Consider the following 18,128-nt stretch of genomic DNA (forward strand, 5'->3'; position numbering starts at 1 on the left):
AAAACATGGCATCTGTTTTAAAAAAAACGTGGACTATCAGGCCAACCACAACAACGAGTTTCTCCATTTTGTTGGCAGCCGTCAACGTTCAGAGCTGGAGTTTTGGTCTTACGACATTCAACGTTTGGTCTGCCTTCAAGGGACAGCTCTTGAAAACCAAGAAAACAGTATGTGTGCATAGAGAACTGCCTTTATTTTTTCCCGCTCAATGTGTACAAATGTGTTTCCAGGTCTACCATTTACTCTAGTCACTCTTTATTTTCATGTATTTTACACATAAAACATACTTTGGATAGATAGGATCCCTGCTTTTTCTAGCCTGTGGCTTTTCTTTTTTTTTTTTTTTTTAAGAAAATATCCATATGAAGAGAGTATGTGGTCGGAAAATAAGGCCGGGCAGGGCATTCTTGAGTCCCAGTTCCTATGTTTCCGGCCCACTGTTACACCCAATTGGTGTGGGTCGAGCCTGGGCTCTGGAATGAGCATCTGTGCCAGTAAACGAATCTGCCACCTTACAAAGGTAGCCAAAGGTCGGGGGTAAAGGTTTATAAAACAAACCTGGGTCGGCATCAGGCCTGAAGCTACCTTGGTGGGCCTGTGCTAGTCTGCTGCCCCTGTCAAGGCTCAAGGCTGAGAGGTCAGGAGCCTTCATTGAGCCCCTGAGCTGACAGTTCTCCGGGCAAAGATCAAGCCACAGAATGGGATACTGAGGGATCCCTCTCAGCTTGCCCCCAACCAGGGAGACACCATGGCTCTGAGGCAGAGTTGTCCTCTGTAGGAGCTCACCCAGAAAGAGATGTTGCCCTTCTGTTTAATATCATCCCCTAATCAAATAATTCATGAAGCTGGCATGCAGTCATATACTGTTTTCAGTTGTAGAAAAAATTGAGGAAGTGACAGTAAGTGGTAAATTTAGGGGAAACCAATTTACTGGTGGATTAAAAACAACTTAATGATATACTGATGCAGTTTAATTTTCTCCCTTTTCAAGTGCTTTTAAGCTTTGTCATTTCTAATTAGGGCTTAAATGGAGAAACTATCATTTTGTAGTAACCTGAGATTTTTCAGTTCTAAAAAAAACAAACACATTTTTAAAAAATCCCTCCCAAGTAACCAGCAGTCAGTATGATCATTATGGAAGAGAATTTAGATAGCAATACATTTACAATCAAGGGGAAAATAGCCAATTGCACTCAATGAAACATTATCGGATCATTTCCATTTGAAATGGCTTGGAGTGAGTTAACATTGAGGATTTCCTTCCAATGTTCAACTGGGATTTGGGAATTTGGCTTGACCATCTGAAGTTTGAGACGATGAAGAGCCTAAATTCTGGGTTCCATAACTTTTCATCTGACAGCTGGCGGTGCCAAACCCCATCCCCAATTACCTAGGTCATCTTTAAGGTCAATGTCAGCATTGGTAGGATTGATTATGGCCTCCACCTCAAAGCCGGCTAAATTACTGATTTCACTGTGAATAAGGTTCAGCTGAAAAGAAAAGCATGAGGTGGGAAATAACAGGACAGCCGGGAAGTCACAGAGAAGTGAGCCTTGGGATACAGATGAAGGGCAGTGCACACTCCAGGGGCACTGGGCGCACGGGGTGGGGGTGGGGAGGCGGGACAGGGAGTCGCTGGCTAAAATGAATCCAGTTCAAACAAGGCTCCAGGGCTGCTCGGGATGCTGAAAGGAAGCAAGCTAGGCTGAGGCTCCAGAACCTGCTGGGTGACGCTTGGGGCCAAAGGGAGGCATAAGCCATGTGGACTGGTGGATCCACTTCCCTCTAAGGAACAAAGTACAGCAGCTATCAGGACCCAGCATCGGGGTGCTCATTGCCGAGGTGGGAACGGTGTATGTGACCTCTTCTTTGAGCCCTGGGATGGTACAGAAGTCCCAGCTGGTGTGGGAAAGCCCTAGTAGCTCTGCCATTCTCCTCTAACTGGTCATGGGTCTTTAAAGTTGTCCCCATCACCCTGACTACTGGCTGGCTGGCTCCCCTGCCCTGCTCGGAGGTAGCAAGGAGCAAGATGGTTTGTTGCTTAGAAACCTCTAATCCTGAAGTTCTGGTGAAAGCCAGGAAGAGAACCAGCAGTTCTCTGGCAAGACCGTGTGTCTCTTAAAATGTTTCACCCTGTGGAGGCCCACTGGGTCGAGGATTTTCCTCGAGTTTCATGAGCATGGAAACCAACTGGCTCTCTTTGAAGAGCCAATGAATGTCCTCCCTTCCCACAGGTATTCCATTGCTCTAGCAAGCTTAAGGATGAGAGAAGCCCTGAGTTCTAGATTCGCCTGTCAGAAGGACAAGTGGAATTAGCTGGCCCAGGACTACTGTCCTGGGTCCTACCCTTTCCCCTCCTGTTCTTAGGTCCAAGTGCCTACAGCAAAGTGCTAGCTCACTCTCTAAGACGCTTATCCTTCAGTGACATGAATTCCTAACAGCTGCAGCCAAGAGCAATGCCTAAGCAGCCCTCAGAGGAGCTGGTGCCTGGGACCCACTGTGATCCACGCTGGAAGAGCTGCCCGCAGCCGCAGGGCCCAGCAGGACAGGAGCCTTTGTCCAGGCACGCACTTGGAGGACAGGGCCGTGTGCAGCCACTTGGCAGGGAGGCTCTTGGCAACTAAGCTCCAATGCACTGAATTTCTGAGGCCAAGTGTTTTGTTGAAAACAAAACCAAACAAAAAACCTGACACCCTATAAGCACCAGAAATACAAACCCGCATTTCTGATTCCCAGAAGTAGACAGGAGATTCTCAAAAAAGACCTGCTGAAACTAAGTCATTCTTTGTGAGAAAGCACTTCTGGAAAGAAATCTGGTCATACGACTGGAGAAAGGCTCAGCAGGGTCCCACTTCTAGTTAGGGCTGGAAGGTGGAAGAGGAACAAGTTTTCTGCACCGGGACTTCCTGGGATATGGTTCCCAGCACTGCAGGTGGTTCAGGGGCCACCAACATCCCCGAACCTGGAAGAAGCCCACAGGGGGGTGGGGGGTGGGGGGGTGACCTCACACAGCAGAGCACTCAGCACTGCAGGACAGAGGCATACAAGAGACCAGTACTGGGGCGAGGGTGCTAACTGCTGTGCTGAGGGAGAAGGGGTGTGCATGGGCAAGACTAGGGGGGCTCGAGGAAGGCAAGTGAGGAGTTGGGATTCAGGACAAGGTGAAGGGTTTGATTATCATATAAGTATTGCATCTCACTTCAAGCAAACAGTGTTTATAGCAACTCAAATTAAGTGAATCTTCCCTGCCCTTCCTCCTAAAACAAACACCCCAAGACCCTATACTGTAAAGTAGTAGCAGGTTGCTGAGGGAGGAAGGGAAAGGAGAAAACCGGGAAAGCAACACTTTACTTGGTATGGTATAGATAAGTACACTTTTAGGATACCTAGGAGTTTCCTTTCTTGTTGTTTTAAAAAAAGACATGTTCAGATCCCTAAAATTCATGCTATTTTTTATCCAATGGTGTAGATGCTTCTGAACTTATACTTGGAGATGCCTCAATGGAAAATCAGCTGTTTTACATGGGCTTTGATTTGGCTAGCAGAGAAGACCCCAGAACATGGTCTCTGACTCTGCCTGGGGAGAAGCCCCCTTTTGCCTGTGGGATGGGCTCTCTGGACAAACTGTGTGTGTGTGGGGGGGGGGTGGATTCCGGGGGCTTCATGGCAGTGCTGAAGCGAGGGAATGGTCGCAGACAGCGCAAATTCCTTGCAGAACTCCCTATTCACTCTCTGCACCTTCCTTTCTGACAGAGGCAGCCTGCTTTCTGAAGCACCGCACTGAGCCGCGGCCCCTGCAACAGAGAATTCCCAGACAACCAAGTACTCTCACTCTCCCTCACATCTGAGTCTTGCTTTTCTGACTATATTCCGCTGTGTACCAGGCTTAGTACAAGTCCTCAGAGTGAGGGGCTGAGCCACAGAACCATTCTGCTATTAAATATATAGAGGTACTTTAAAAAACCACCTCTGAACTATATAGCATGTGTTTGGGGTGGGGGGAGCCTTGTGTGTGTCTGGGAGAGACATGGGTGCGAGGGGAGAGGCCACATGGCTAGAGGCACTTTGGAAAGACACCTGGGTAACCAGATTGGCTTGGGCGGGCAGGCCAGTAGACAGAAGCCAACAGTGAAATGATTAAGAACAAAGGCCAAAGCTCCCCTGAACAGGAGGAGAAAGCCCATGAGCATGGGATACAAACAGGCCACGTGTGCAAATGTCTTGCAAGGATCCTGTTGTCCAGTGGGTACATACAAATAGGCCTGGTGGGGCCAGGAAAGATGGCCAGTCCTGCCAAGTCCCAACCCCCTTCCCCCAGGAGCCACATGGCTCTATGAAGCACAGGGCAGAGCAGGGGGACCTGTGGGCTGGGAAATAAGATTTCTGGGTAACTGCGAAAATTCTGGTATTTAGTTTGATTCTCTGGGAGGCGGGACTAATGATTTCGCAATTTGAATAAGGTCTCTACTTCTTTGTCTTATCATTGGGAATGATGGGAAAATAAGTTTTGGGGGCACCTGGGTGGCTCAGTCAGAGACTGAGACTTTGGCTCAGGTCATGATCTTGCAGTTCATGAGTTTGAGCCCCATGTTGAGCTCTGTGCTGACACCACAGAGTCTATAGCCTGCTTCAGATTCTGTGTCTCGTTCTTTCTCTGCCCCTTCCCTGCTCATGCTGTCTCTCTCTCTCAAAAATAAACATTAAAAAAATACATAAATAAAAGTCTTAAAAAAAACAAAAAAAAAGGAAAAATAAGTTCTGAATGACACCACGGGGAGTTTAAAACATCTGAAGATTGCTGGCCACCGTAGAGAGTGACGAAACGGCACTGCCCGTTAGAGAGCAGAAGGGGGTCCTACTTGGCTGTGGAGGTGGAAGAAGGGGACCTAGCTAAGTGTCCCGTGAGACCCTTCCACCTCTGGGCCCTGACTACCCTAATCTCAGCTGGGTTTACCACATCCGGTCTCTCGGTCTGTAGTACCCCCATATTCCCTCCAGTGGTTATGTCCACATTAGTCCTTTTTCTCTACTCACAAGTGAACTCATTAGGAGAAGCTCCCAGAAGGCAGAGACTGGGTTGTCTCTTAACCCTGAGTGCCACAAGAGGCCCGAGACAGTGCTCAGGCTGCTACAGGCACACAAACAGAGCTGGAATTGAATGTCAAACATTCCGACAACTCTGAGGTGAAATGCACATCTCTCTTCTCTTAAAGCAGGGCTAATGGAAATGCCAGAGCTCAGAAACCGGGCCCTTGGTCTGCAATGGACCTCAAGTGGCTCAGGGCCAACCTGGTCTTTCTGGAAGGCAGGCTGTGGCCCCCACCACTTAGGGCAGGTCAGAAGGAGGCCTGCCAATGATAGGGAAGGAGCCAGTGGCTTGGAACTACTAGACAGATATGTGGACTGTGCCTTGACATGACCTATTTGGCTAGAGGAATCCTATTTTTTTTTTTTTACTTATCAAAAATTCCATTTTAGGAAACAAAAGTAATTGATAAACAGTATCTGAAGGACATGTTAAATCTAGCCTGGAATTATTAAGTTTTGACATCTCTTTGACAATGCCTTCACAATGGACAAGGAAGGGAAAAGACTGACCAGTCTTATTTCCTTGTGCTGGCCATATACAATGCAACTCTCTTCCTGTCACCAAAGTCCACTTCAACCAAGGCCAAGGGAGAGGGCACTGTTTCTAAGCCCCTCATGGAGAACTGTGTCTTCTCTGTGGCCCCATCCTGCCCTGCCTCTGGGATCAAGGGGTTTTCTTTAACGGTGCTCTGATGCCCTGCCTGCACACATCCCCAGATCTCCAGCTTTAATTCTCCTGAAGATCTCACGTCTGGTGGTAGCATCTGGCAGGTTTCAGGCTAGACCTGCCACACAAAGGACACATGTGAGCACCGCTGGAGGCCTAGAAGCCCGGAGCCAGCACCCTTCATGGCATGTGAGAGGCCCATTGTCAGCTGTAGGGGTAGAAAGACAGCATCAGCCCTTTTCTCCTCACTGCCGTTTCAACTGCCTCCTCTCCTTATAATATTCCAGCCTCTGGGAATCGGGTGTCTCTGCGAGGCAGAAAACCTAAAGTACCCTGCCCCATGCCTTTAGTGGCCTATGGGGCTGCAGCTCCGATCCTGACAGTTGGGAGGCTTGGAGACTCACTCACACTCTCCTTACGCTGCCTTCCCTACTGCTGACCAAGGAAGCCCCAATCAGTTACTACCACTGACACAGGTTTATGGAAATACACATTGGAAGAATTTTTTGGAAATAAAAAAAACCCATCAGGTTTTTCAATCTCTGGAAGGAAGCTGTGAATCTCTGTTGAAGCACAAAGCAAAAACATTCGGTAGATTCAGATTCACAGCACTGTCTTCTTTTTGAAAACAATTCAACAATGTGTGTGAACGCTGGATAAAAGCAGAGTAATGAGGACGATCACTCCTGAGACTTGAGAACCTGAAATACACCATCGTCAATGATAATTAGACTCCAGGCTCCTGAGCCCTGGGCCAGCTTCTGTGAGTAGCTTAGCAACCAGGCCTTGCAGGGATGTGCAGGGTGCAGTATCACCTTTCTCTACCTTCTCCTGCTTGCAGCGTTCAAGCATGGGTTTCATGGCCAAAGATGGGAAAACAGGACTCGTGGGACAAAGGGTACGATACGGTCTTCATCTTCAGGTACCCTTCTTAGGACACTGCCTAAAATCCAACTCACAACTAACGTCCGTAGACTCTTGAATACAGAGAACTGAGGGCTGTTGGAAGGGAAGGGGTGGGTGGGGGAATGGGCTAAATGGGTGATGGGCATGAAGGAGGGGACATTTCAGGATGAGCACTGGGTGTCGTATGGAAGAGATGAATCACTGGGTTCTACTCCAGGAGCCAGGACTACATTCTATGTTAACTAGCTTGAATAAAAAAACAAAAACGAACTAAGGTCTGTAGTAACATTTTAAAATGCGCTTTGTATGAAAATTCTCATCAGTTTTAGGACTCTTGCCCCTCTTGCATTATTAAGCCATGACTTTCACCCCACAGTAATAGCCAATAAAGAACCAGAAAGTACTGCTTGCAAAATAACGCTCCTGACCATAAATACGTGCTCTACCTCACACTTCAGGGCCCAGCGTTCCAGAAAGGGTTGCTGGCACACTAGTTTCCGATGCTGGCACCCAGGCTGACTTGAGGTGTTCCCTTATTCTGTGATGCCACAGTTGGGGAGATAGAGGCATGCCTGCTAAAGGGCATGTGTGGTGCTGGATTTGGGGGTACCTCGCCCTGGATGTGTGAGTTTTGGGTCATTAACCTGGCAGCACATTTGATGCGGAGGGCAGCCTCGCGGTAGCTCAGTGTTTGTTCTCCCCACTGACACTTAACTGTGAGATGTGGGAAAGAAGGTGGGTGGTCTGTCTGGGTCTGCACGCAGCCCCCTCTCTGACAGCTGACCGCTTTACACGGGGTTCAGCTCAACCAAACAGAAGTCAAGACCTCAGACAGGCATATTAGTTTCTTTGCCAAGTCTACTTCTCCCATTTTCCTGTTTCTTAAACAACATTAGATGACACATCTGTAGGTTATTATGCAGTGTCAGTACTTCCCTATAGCTTTTTGCTCTCCCCTCTTCCCAATCCTGAATGGGGTACAGTGTTTGCCGATTTGTACTCTCTTGTACTGTTAGGCCTGTGGCACCTGGTCCTGAGACCCCACATGGTGGGGAAGAAGGCACTGCGTGCTGCAGAGGAACTAGCAAGGTGTCTGCGGCCTTTGCCAGCTCCCTTCCAGGGCTCACAGGCAGCAGAACCCAGACAAGACCCTGACCCCCGAGATCGAGAAGGGCATCCATTTGTACATGGACACCTGTGTGGCTGAGTGCTGCTATTCTGAGGGTACTGGAGTTCGTCCACTAAGGGGGTGTGAGGCTGGCTGTGGGGTAGTCAGCAGGAGACAGCAAGACCACCACAGGGAAGGGAGAGGCCAGGGGCAGGGCACCCAAGGGTGGGATGGGAGAAAGCGTGAGAGACGGTGGGGGACAGCAGGAGGGCCTGAACTGTTCTACCTGCTGAATCGGCTTCCAGGCCTGGCTGACGGTCTGCAACAGGGACCTAAAGACACTGGAGCTACCCCTCAAGAGCAGGCTGTTCACACTCGAGTTCAAACCAAAGCAAGTGGGAAGGCACTTCGCGTTAACGTTCCGTGTATTACCCAGAGGACAAGTTAAAGGGTGTGAAAGTAGACCCAGATGGTTGCCTTCATTGCTGAGTTGAAACTTTTAAACAAATAAAAACAAAAATCTTTTAAATGAAAACTCTGAAAGCCCCAGACCTTAAGATGACAAGCGCTGCTTATTTTTCCCTTTGAAAAATGCGTACAAAATACAGATAATGGTTATAAAATGTCAGCTGCAATGGTTATTTGCTGGAACACAAGGTCCACCACAGGAATTGCATCATGAGAGCCTGAGTGCAATTAGTGACAGGAAGGGGGGAAGAGGGGAAGGAGCGCTTGCAATGCAGGAGCAGGAGGGCTGTGTCACTGAGATGCAAAAGAAAATTGACAGTGAGGTTGTAAAAATGATGCAGCTTCAGAACCAAGTTGTTAGCCACAACGCAGTTTACATGAAGGTCAAATTCATTCATGCCTTTAATTGTTTCTCACGTAGGACTGAAACATTAAGAGAAGCGTAATTCCCTCTCTCTCCACCCCCCCGTTTTTTTTTTTGTTGTTTGTTTTTTTGTTTTGTTTTGTTTGTTTTTGGTGTTAATAGAGCATTATTAATTAACTCTCACTCTCAGGTCTTAAAAGCCTTTGCATCATTTTTATTTTCAACAAAAGTGAATCATCTTTTACAAAACCATGGCGTCCTGGCAAAGCTGCATCACTGGGATGGCTGAAAATACATTGCCCACGATTAAAACAAACAAAAGATTGGCTTGAGGAGTCCAGAGGTGGCTCAGTGCACCCATTACCTAAGGACGTCTAAAAACAATCCCGCCCCCGGAGCAGAGGCTCTGACTTCAGTGCCCACCCGAGCCTGTGCGCTGCCTACTAGACCTTTCCTTTTCCAAGACCCAGCTTTGACTTGGGGCAGTTTTGCTGGCCGGGGGCTACATGATGACCAGTGTATCCCACATTAGTAGCTTCTTCTGCAGACTAACCCCGGGGTTGTCCCGAGCCCCCCCCCCCCCCCCCCCACCAACCACGGGAGCGGCTTTCCCGCTTCTTTACCACTACCTCTTCTTCCCACCTGCCACTCTCCCCCACTGCTTCTGCCGCAGCCCCCCGTGAGGCTACCCACTCCTCCTTCCACACCCACACGGCCAGGAGTGGCCTCCGGGAATCCCCAGGCCTTCCTGCAACAGAGGTGGCCTCCACCCGACTGTCCCAGGGCCGCGAGCAGACCGAGGCCGCACATCTGCCTACCTTCTGGCCGAGGAAGAGGCTCTTGGTGGAGAGTACTGTGAAGCCATCGGCCGGCGTTCCCTCGGTGGTGCTGTCGGCGCTGGCTGCCTTGCTGACTTCGCCCTGCTTCTTCTTGCACAAATACAAGAGTCACTATGAGGCCCATGCAGGCAGAGACCAAAGGAATCTGGGCTTTTCTAATGGGGAGGAAGCTCACAGGCCCTCCCCTTAATACTGCAGAAAACAGGAAACTAAAACACAACCAGTTTGGGGCCTGTCTCAGCTTGGGAGCTGCAGGCTCACTGTGAAGTTGGGGAGTTCTATGAGGACAGTTAGCTGTATTTGCATCACTTTGTCATGTAAACACACAGCTACTTAAAGGCAAAACTCTACTGTAGAATGATAATCGAGAACAACTATTTTTATAAGTTTAGGCCAATTAAGTATCTCTTACTTAAGGGTCTTTGCTTTCTCGATGTCTGCACACTATTCAAGTTGGAGGGGAAAAAGCAATCTGTTCCTGGTGACTAGTTCTCAAAGAGCAAAAATCAGACCAAGAACCATAATCCTGCAACCTCTTCCAGCCCGGTAGGTAAGACACTCCCAACTGTCCTTCATGAAAACCAGCCTTGGAGAAGGATCCCTATGGTGGCTGTTGCTGAGTCCCGCTGCCCCTGGGGACTCCCCGTCCTCATAGTGGGCATGGATATCAGCATCTCATGGGCCTCCTTCCAGCCCCAACCCGACTCAGATATGTATACCCTGGGGTTCCTAAGGACCTTGCAAGGTCTATTGTCCAGAGAGGTTTAATTCATTTCCAGATCCTCAACTTTCTCATGTACTTTTTCCTGAAAGTGATCTACCCTAAGTGATCTGCACATGTGATAGAGGTCTCATGTCAGAACTCCCTGCACCACCACCCTTGTCCTGCTTCCCACAGTGACTAGTAGCCTGGCACACCCCCAGGGAGGGAAAAGGGATACAGGACTTTACCAGTCTTTCATGCATTTCTCTTAAGCATGAGGATTATAAGAGAAATGGGTATTCTGGCTCATTTGGGGATGTTCTGCATTCACATGTATCATACACTGAGGATAGCGGGAACAATGTCAATTTGTGTTTAGATACTTCGCCTTTTCCCTTCCCAAGTACGATCAAAAAGGACATCACTCTTGAGAGATGCTCCAGTGTGAGGAAACCAAGAAAACAGGGGATGAAAGGTATCCCAGATGACCATGCATTTATGAAGGAAGGCTCTGGACCACAGACCCTGTCCACATGCCAACTTAGGGATTCAAATTCATTAACATATTAACATTTTTGCTTACATTGAAAAAATAAGGGCTAGTTTTACTCAACACTGTAACAAGAAGGAATGCTTTGACATTTAAGTTCTATGGCCAACCTCGAACATTTTCCATAAACGAAATGACCTAAATCCGAAGCTCCAAGGTTTTGATATAAATAAGAGAAAAATTATTTTATCACGAAACAGGGTATTAGCAAAGATATGATAAAATGATCACTATTATGGCTTTCCTAATTCTTCCAGTACGCCAGACTGGACAAATGATAGACCAACAGTGAAAAAGGTATAACCCACAGTTACGTGGTAAGTCTTAGTAAGCCTATTTTTAATACACTTTCCAGGAAACAAGAAAGGGAAAGGCTGGGTGACAAATCCTTTCACTACTCAGATGTTTCTAATTCTGTGCTTTCAACAAAACGGGAGAAATACGAAAATGACTTAACAGATGAGAGATCATTAAAGAACAGACTGATGGAGTTAACAGTGCCAGTTTCTTAGTTGTGACAAATGTACCGGGGTTATGGAAGATGTTACGATGGGGAAACTGGTGAGGGGCATTCAGGAACACTCTGGACTGTCTCTGTAACTTTTCTGTCCAACTAAAACAATTGTGAACTAAAACATACTAAAAGAAATTGATGACAGATTACTATGTGACTGCTGCCACATAACTCAAGAGTTCGGAGGATCGAGTGATATTGCTGTGCCCCGAAATCCTTTCCATTCCCATTCAACTACTTTCTGTACGTAAGACATTCCAAGTACTTACACCTATAAATATCCAAATATAGGATGCTGAACCCTGTTTCATTTTATAAGTAAGTAACTGTCCTAGGAACCTGAGTGAATTATAAAAACGATCTCCATCTATCCCATTATAAGACACGGTTATGGGGAAAAAAAAGATACAGTTGAGGGAATATTTTCCTTAATATTTATTAAATTTGCACAGTATTGGTGTGATCAACTGTGTGTTAATAAATGTGACAATGATCCAATCCTGTAGAATCCACAGCATTTAGTGGATTTATGATCACAAGAAATTTTTTCCAAGTAAATTTAAATTTATATACCTTATTTTTGTTCTGAACATCAAGAAAATACCAGCAGCATAAAATGTTTGACATTAGGATAAAATATTGTGGGACAAGTGAAAGGGAAATACGAGTTCAAGGAGAAAACTAATGTAAATTTGCTGCCTGTTAAAAAAGAGCTTGTCTGTATGTTTTTAAATGATGGTACTCCAAATCAACGTTGTATTTCAATTTCTTTGGATACATGTAAATGAGTGATGAAACCGTGTTTTGCATACCAAAAATTATACACTTCACAGATATTTAAATTTATTATGAAAAGTTTAGCTGTCAAAATTTAAATGTGTGAGATATAAATATCTTCAAAATTGTTTTAGGATGTAGGCAAGCAAAAACCTTTGAGAACTACTGCTCTACCCAGGGAGTGCAGTGCATGCAGGGGGTCCTCAGTAAACACTTGGGAATGGGATACAGTTGATAAGTAGATAAGGATTTAGTGCTTATGCCCCCCAAATACTTGGACTTTTAGAGGTGAGAAAGCCTTAACTTTCAGAATTTCAGGTATCCAAGAAAGGGAGCTGGTTTTACTAGATGGGGTTGTGACAGCTTCTCTGGGACCCGGGTATAAGTCAGCAGCTGCCTATGAAGCCAAATTATAAGGCTTAGCCTGTGATAATTAATCCTGGTGGCTTTCAGCAATGGTTCATTTGCTCAGGGCCTCCACCATTAAAGCTGTTGCCCATGCTATACACTGGGACAACCACTAGGGGAAAACGATAGGAAGCTTCCTCAAAAAATTACAAGCAGAACTATCATATGATCCAGCAATTCCACTTCTGGGAATATAACCAAAGGAAACAAAAATCCTGTGTCAAAGAGAGAACCATACCCCCTGATCACAGCAGCATCATTTATAACGGGCAACACACAGACACAATCTAAGTGTCCACAGAGAGATGAATGGGTAAAGAACTGTGGTATATATATACTGAAATATTCAGCCATAAAAAAAGAAGAAAATCCTGACAGGAAGCCCACAGAGCTCCAAAAACTATGAACCCAAAGAGACCCACACCAAGACACATTATAATAAAATGTCACAAGTTAAAGATTTTTGACAAGGAGAGAATCTTTTAAGTGGCAAGAGAAAAACAACTTGTTGTTTTCATACAAGGGAACCCCCATCCGACTATCAGATTTTCAGCAGAAATTTGTAGGCCAGAAGGGAGAAGCACAATATATTCCAAGTACTGAAAATTAAAACAACTTCCAACCAAGAATACTCTACCTGGCCAAGGTGTCCTTTGAAATTGAGAGAGAAATAAGTCTCCAGACAAGCAAAAGCTAAAGGAGTTCATCACCACTAAACTAGCCTTATAAGAAATGTTTTTAAAAGGACTTCTTTAAGCTGAAAAGAAAGGAGTGCTATTAGTAATAGGAAAATACATGAGAGTATAACTCTCACTAATAAAGGTAAATCTATACTAAAGGTAGAGAATTAATCGCTTAGAAAGCTAATATGAATGTTAAGACACAAGAGTAGTAAAAATAACTGCGATAATTAGTTAAGGGATGCACAAGATTAAAACACATAAAGTGTGACATCAATAACATAAAATGTTGGGAGGGTAAAAATGTAGAGTTTGAGAATGTGTTCAAACTTATGTTATTAGCTTAAAATAAACTGTTATAGGTTGTTCTATAAACCTGTGTGTCCATGATAAACACAAAGCAAAAGCCTACAGTAAATGCACAAAAGATAAATCTATACCACTAAAAACACTCATCAAATCACAAAGGCAGAGAGCAAGAGAGGTAGAAAGGAACAGAAGAACTACAAAATAGCCAGAAAACAACATAATGGCAACAAGTACATACCTGTCAATAATTTCTTTTGAACTAAACTCTCCAACCAAAAGACAGGGAGGCTAAATGGATAAAAACACAAGACTGATCAGGGCACCTGGGTTGCTCGGTCCGTTGAGCATCCTACTTAAGCATAGGTCATGATCTCGCGGTTTGTGGGTTCCAGCCCCGCATCGGGCTCTGTGCTGACGGCTCAGAGCCTGGAGCCTGCTTCAGATTCTGTGTGTCTCCCTCTGTCTGCCCCTTCCCTGCTCACACTCTCTCTCTCTCCCTCAAAAATAAACAAACATAAAAAAAAAAACCCACAAGACTCATCTATACGGTGCCTCCAAGAGGCTTACTTCACAAGGACAAGACAGACTGAAAGTGAAATGATGGAAAAATATTTTTCATGTAACTAGCAACCAAAAGGAGGCTGGGGTACCTGTACATGTATCAGGTAAAATATTCTTTAAAACAAAGACTACAATAACAGATAATGAAGACCATTACATAATGATAAATGTGTCAATCCCACCAGAAGATATTTGTATATATTTCATAAATTCCGTAAACATTTATGCACCCAATCCAAGAGCACATAAATATATAAAGCAAACACTAAGAAACCTAAAGCCAGAAGTAGAAAGCAATACAATAATAATAGGGGACATTATACCTCCATTTTCATCAATAGATAGATCAACCAGACAGAAAAATCAATGACTCATTAGACCAGGTGGACTTAATAGATATATTCAGAACATTCCGTCCAAAAGTAACAGAATACACATTCCTCTCAAATGCACATAGAACATTCTGTGGTAAAGATCATGTTTTAGGACACAAAACACATCTTAAAAAATTTGAGAAGACTGAAATTGTATGAATCATCTTCTCTGATCACAGTGCCAAGAAACTAGAAGTCAATTACGAATAAAAAAAAACTGGAAGATTCAAATATGTGGAGATTAAACTACACACTACTCAACAACCAGCGGGTCAAGAAGAAATCAAAAGAGAAATAAAAAGATACCTTGAGACAAAGGGAAACGGAAATACAACATGCCAAAACTTACGAGATGCAACAAAAGCAGTTCTAAGAGGAAAAGTGTATAGCAACACAGGCTGCTTCGAAAAAACAAGAGAGGGGCGCCCGGGTGGCTCAGTCGGTTAAGCGTCCGACTTTGGCTCAGGTCATGATCTCACGGTTTGTGAGTTCGAGCCCCGCGTCGGGCTCTGTGCTGACAGCTTGGACCCCGGAGCCTGATTCACATTATGTGTCTCCCTCTCTCTCTGCCCCTTCCCTGCTCATGCTCTGTCTCTCTCTGTCTCAAAAATAAATAAACAATAAAGTTTTTTTAAAAAAAAAAAAAAAAACAAGAGAAAGCTCAAACAATATAACCTTACACCAAAAGAAACCAGAAAAAAGAAAAAGGAACAAATGAAGCCCCAAATTAGTAGAAAGAAGGAAATAATACAGATCAGTGCAGCAACACATAGACAAAAATAGAAAAGATAAATTAACCTAAGAGCTAGTCCTCTGAAAAGATAAACAAAACTGACAAACCTTTGGCTAGACTAAGAAAAAACCCAGAGGAGTCAAATAAATAAATCAGAAATAAAAGAGATGATACAACTGATACCACAGAAATACAAAGGATTTTAAGAGATGACTATGAACAATTATATGCCAAAAAAATTGGACAACCTAGAAGAAATGGACCAATTCCTAGAAACACACAGACTACCAACAATGAATCATGAAGAAATAAAAATCTCAACAGTCCGATTACTAGTAAAGGTATATAGCATCAGTCATCGAAAACCTCACAACCAACCAACACAAGTCCAGGACCAGATTTCAATGGTTAATTCTAGTAAACATTTAAAGAAGAATGAATACCAATCCTTCTAAAACTTCCAAAATATAAGAGGACATTTCCAAACTCATTTTATAAGGCCAGCACTACCCCGATACCAAAACCAGACAACGGTGCCATAAGAAAAGTAAATTACAAGCCAATATCCCTGATGAACACAGATGCAAGCCACTCAACAAAATACTAACAAATGAATTTGACAATGCGTTAAAAGGATCATATACCATGATCAAGTGGGATTTACTGTGGGGGATGTAAGGGTGGTTCAATATCCCACAAATCCATCAGATACACCACATTAACAAATGAAGGGTAAAAAACCCCCCACAAACCTATGATCACCTAAACAAATGCAGAACAAGTCTTTGACAAAATTCAACATCCATTTATGATAAAAAAAATCTCAACAAACTGGGTATAGAAGGAACATACCACAACATATTAAAAACATAAATGTCAAGCCCACAGCTAACTTCATATTCATTAGTGGAAAGCTGAAAGCTTTTCCTCTAAGATCAGGAACAAGATAACAATACCCATTCTTGCCACTTTTATTCTAATATATATTAGAATATATATAAATACATACATATACACACACATACTATATATGTATATATGTATATATATATACTATACATATAATGTATATGTGTATATATATATATACACACACACACAGTATGTATGTATACATATATATATATATTATATATATGTATTTTATTCTAATACTATATTAGAAGTCCTAGCCAGAGAAATTAGGCAAGGAAAAGAAAAGGCATCCAATTCAGAAAGAAGTAAAACTGTATCTGTCTGCAAATAGCATGATACTATAAAACCCAAAAGACTCCATCAAAAACCTGTTAGAATAGAGGCACCTGGGTGGCTCAGTCAGTTAAGCATCTGACTTTGGCTCAGGTCATGATCTCACAGGTCGTGAGTTCGAGCCCCGCATCAGGTTCTGTGCTGACAGCTCAGAGGACAGAGCCTGCTTGAGATTCTGTGTGTGTGTGTGTGTGTGTGTGTCTCTCTCTCTCTCTTTGCCTCTCCCCTGCTCACACTCTGTCTCTCTCAAAAATAAGTATACATTAAAAAACTTAGAATAAATGGATTCAATAAAGTTTCACGATACCAGATTAATATACAGAAATCTGTTGCATCTGTATATGCTAATAACAATTATCATAAACAGAAATTAAGAAAATAATCCCATTTACAGTTGCATCAAAAAATAAAATATATTACAAATAAATTTAACCAAAAAGGCAAAAAACTATATCCTCAAAACTCTAGTACATTAATTAAAGAAACTAAACCAGACACAAATAAATGGAAAGATATTCTGTGCTCATGGATTGAAAGGATTAATATTGTTAAAATGTTAATACTACCCAAAGCAATCTACAGATTCAATGCAATCTGTATCAAAATTCCAATGGCATTTCTTATGGAAACAGAACAAACAATATTAAGATTTACATGAAATCACAAAAGACTCCAAAAGACAAAGCCATCTTGACAAAGGAGAACAAAACAGAAGTCATCACGCTCCCTGACTTCAAATTATATTACAAAGCTATGAGATACAAGTGTAATCAAAACAGTATGGTATCAACACGAAAACAGACACACAGACCAGTGAAACAGAATGGAGAGCCCAGAAATAAACCCACATATTATGAATTCATGACATAAGAGCCAAGACTACAACAGGGAAAGGGCAATCACTGCAATTAAACAATGTTGGGCAAATAGGATAGCCACGTGCAAAAGGATGAAACTGTACCGCCATTTTACATAATACACAAAAATTAACTCAAAATGGATTAAAGACTAGAATGCAAGTCCAGAAACCAAGAAACTCCTAGAAAACAGATGGTAAGCTCATTGTTAATGCTCTTGGCAATGATGTTTAGTATATGATATCATAAGCAAAGGCAATGAAAGCAAAATAAAAAATGGGACTACACCAAACCAAAAAGATTCTGCAGAGCAAAGGAACCATCAACAAAATGAAAAGGCCACCTTCAGAGAAATTATTTGCAAATCATATACAGACAGGCCCTGACTTTGAATTTTTCTGCTTTCCAATGGTGCAAAAGCTATATGCATTCAGTAGAAAGTATACTTTTAATTTTAAATTTTGATTTTTTTCCCCAGGATAGCAATGTGCAGTACTATACTCTCTCGTGATGTTGGACATCAACACGCAGCCACAGCACCCAGTGAGTCACAGAGTCATGATGGTAAATGATTGACAGACTTACGCAAACATTCTGTACCCATAGAACCATTCTGTTTTTCACTTTCAGTACAGTATTCAATAAGTTACATGAAATATTCAACACTTTATTATAAAATAGGCTTTGGGTTAAATGATTTTGTCCAGTTGTCGGCTAATAAGTGTTCTGAGCACGTTTACAGTAGGCTGGGCTAAAGCTATGATGTATGGTAATTATGTGTATTAAATGCACTTTCAACCTAATGATATTTTCAACTTACAACGGTTTCATCATGACACAACCCCATCATAAGTCAAAGAAAATCTGTATCTGATATGGGGTTAATATCCAAAATGTATAAAGAACTCATACAACTTAATAGCAAAAGAAAAAGAATTTTTTTTATTAAAAAGTGGTCAGAGACCTAACTGTGA

The 18,128-nt window shown here is 43.4% G+C and overlaps 1 protein-coding gene across 6 annotated transcripts in view; it reads right to left on the minus strand.

The window, feature by feature from the left end:
* LOC123603947 (core histone macro-H2A.1) overlaps nt 1–18,128 on the minus strand; it is a 79,239-nt gene that overhangs the window by 16,236 nt on the left and 44,875 nt on the right. For 2 of the 6 annotated variants that reach the window (XM_045489497.1, XM_045489507.1), the window contains exons 5-6: nt 9,420–9,527; nt 1,391–1,490 (exon numbers count right to left, since the gene is read on the minus strand). In XM_045489497.1, the coding sequence (XP_045345453.1) occupies nt 1,391–1,490; nt 9,420–9,527 (208 nt within the window). Of the gene's footprint in view, nt 1–1,390; nt 1,491–9,419; nt 9,531–18,128 lie in introns of all 6 variants that reach the window. The other 4 variants (XM_045489516.1, XM_045489520.1, XM_045489493.1 and 1 more) reach the window with 3 other exon arrangements.

This window comes from Leopardus geoffroyi, chromosome A1 (assembly GCF_018350155.1).
Source record: "Leopardus geoffroyi isolate Oge1 chromosome A1, O.geoffroyi_Oge1_pat1.0, whole genome shotgun sequence".
Taxonomy (NCBI): Eukaryota; Metazoa; Chordata; class Mammalia; order Carnivora; family Felidae; genus Leopardus; species Leopardus geoffroyi.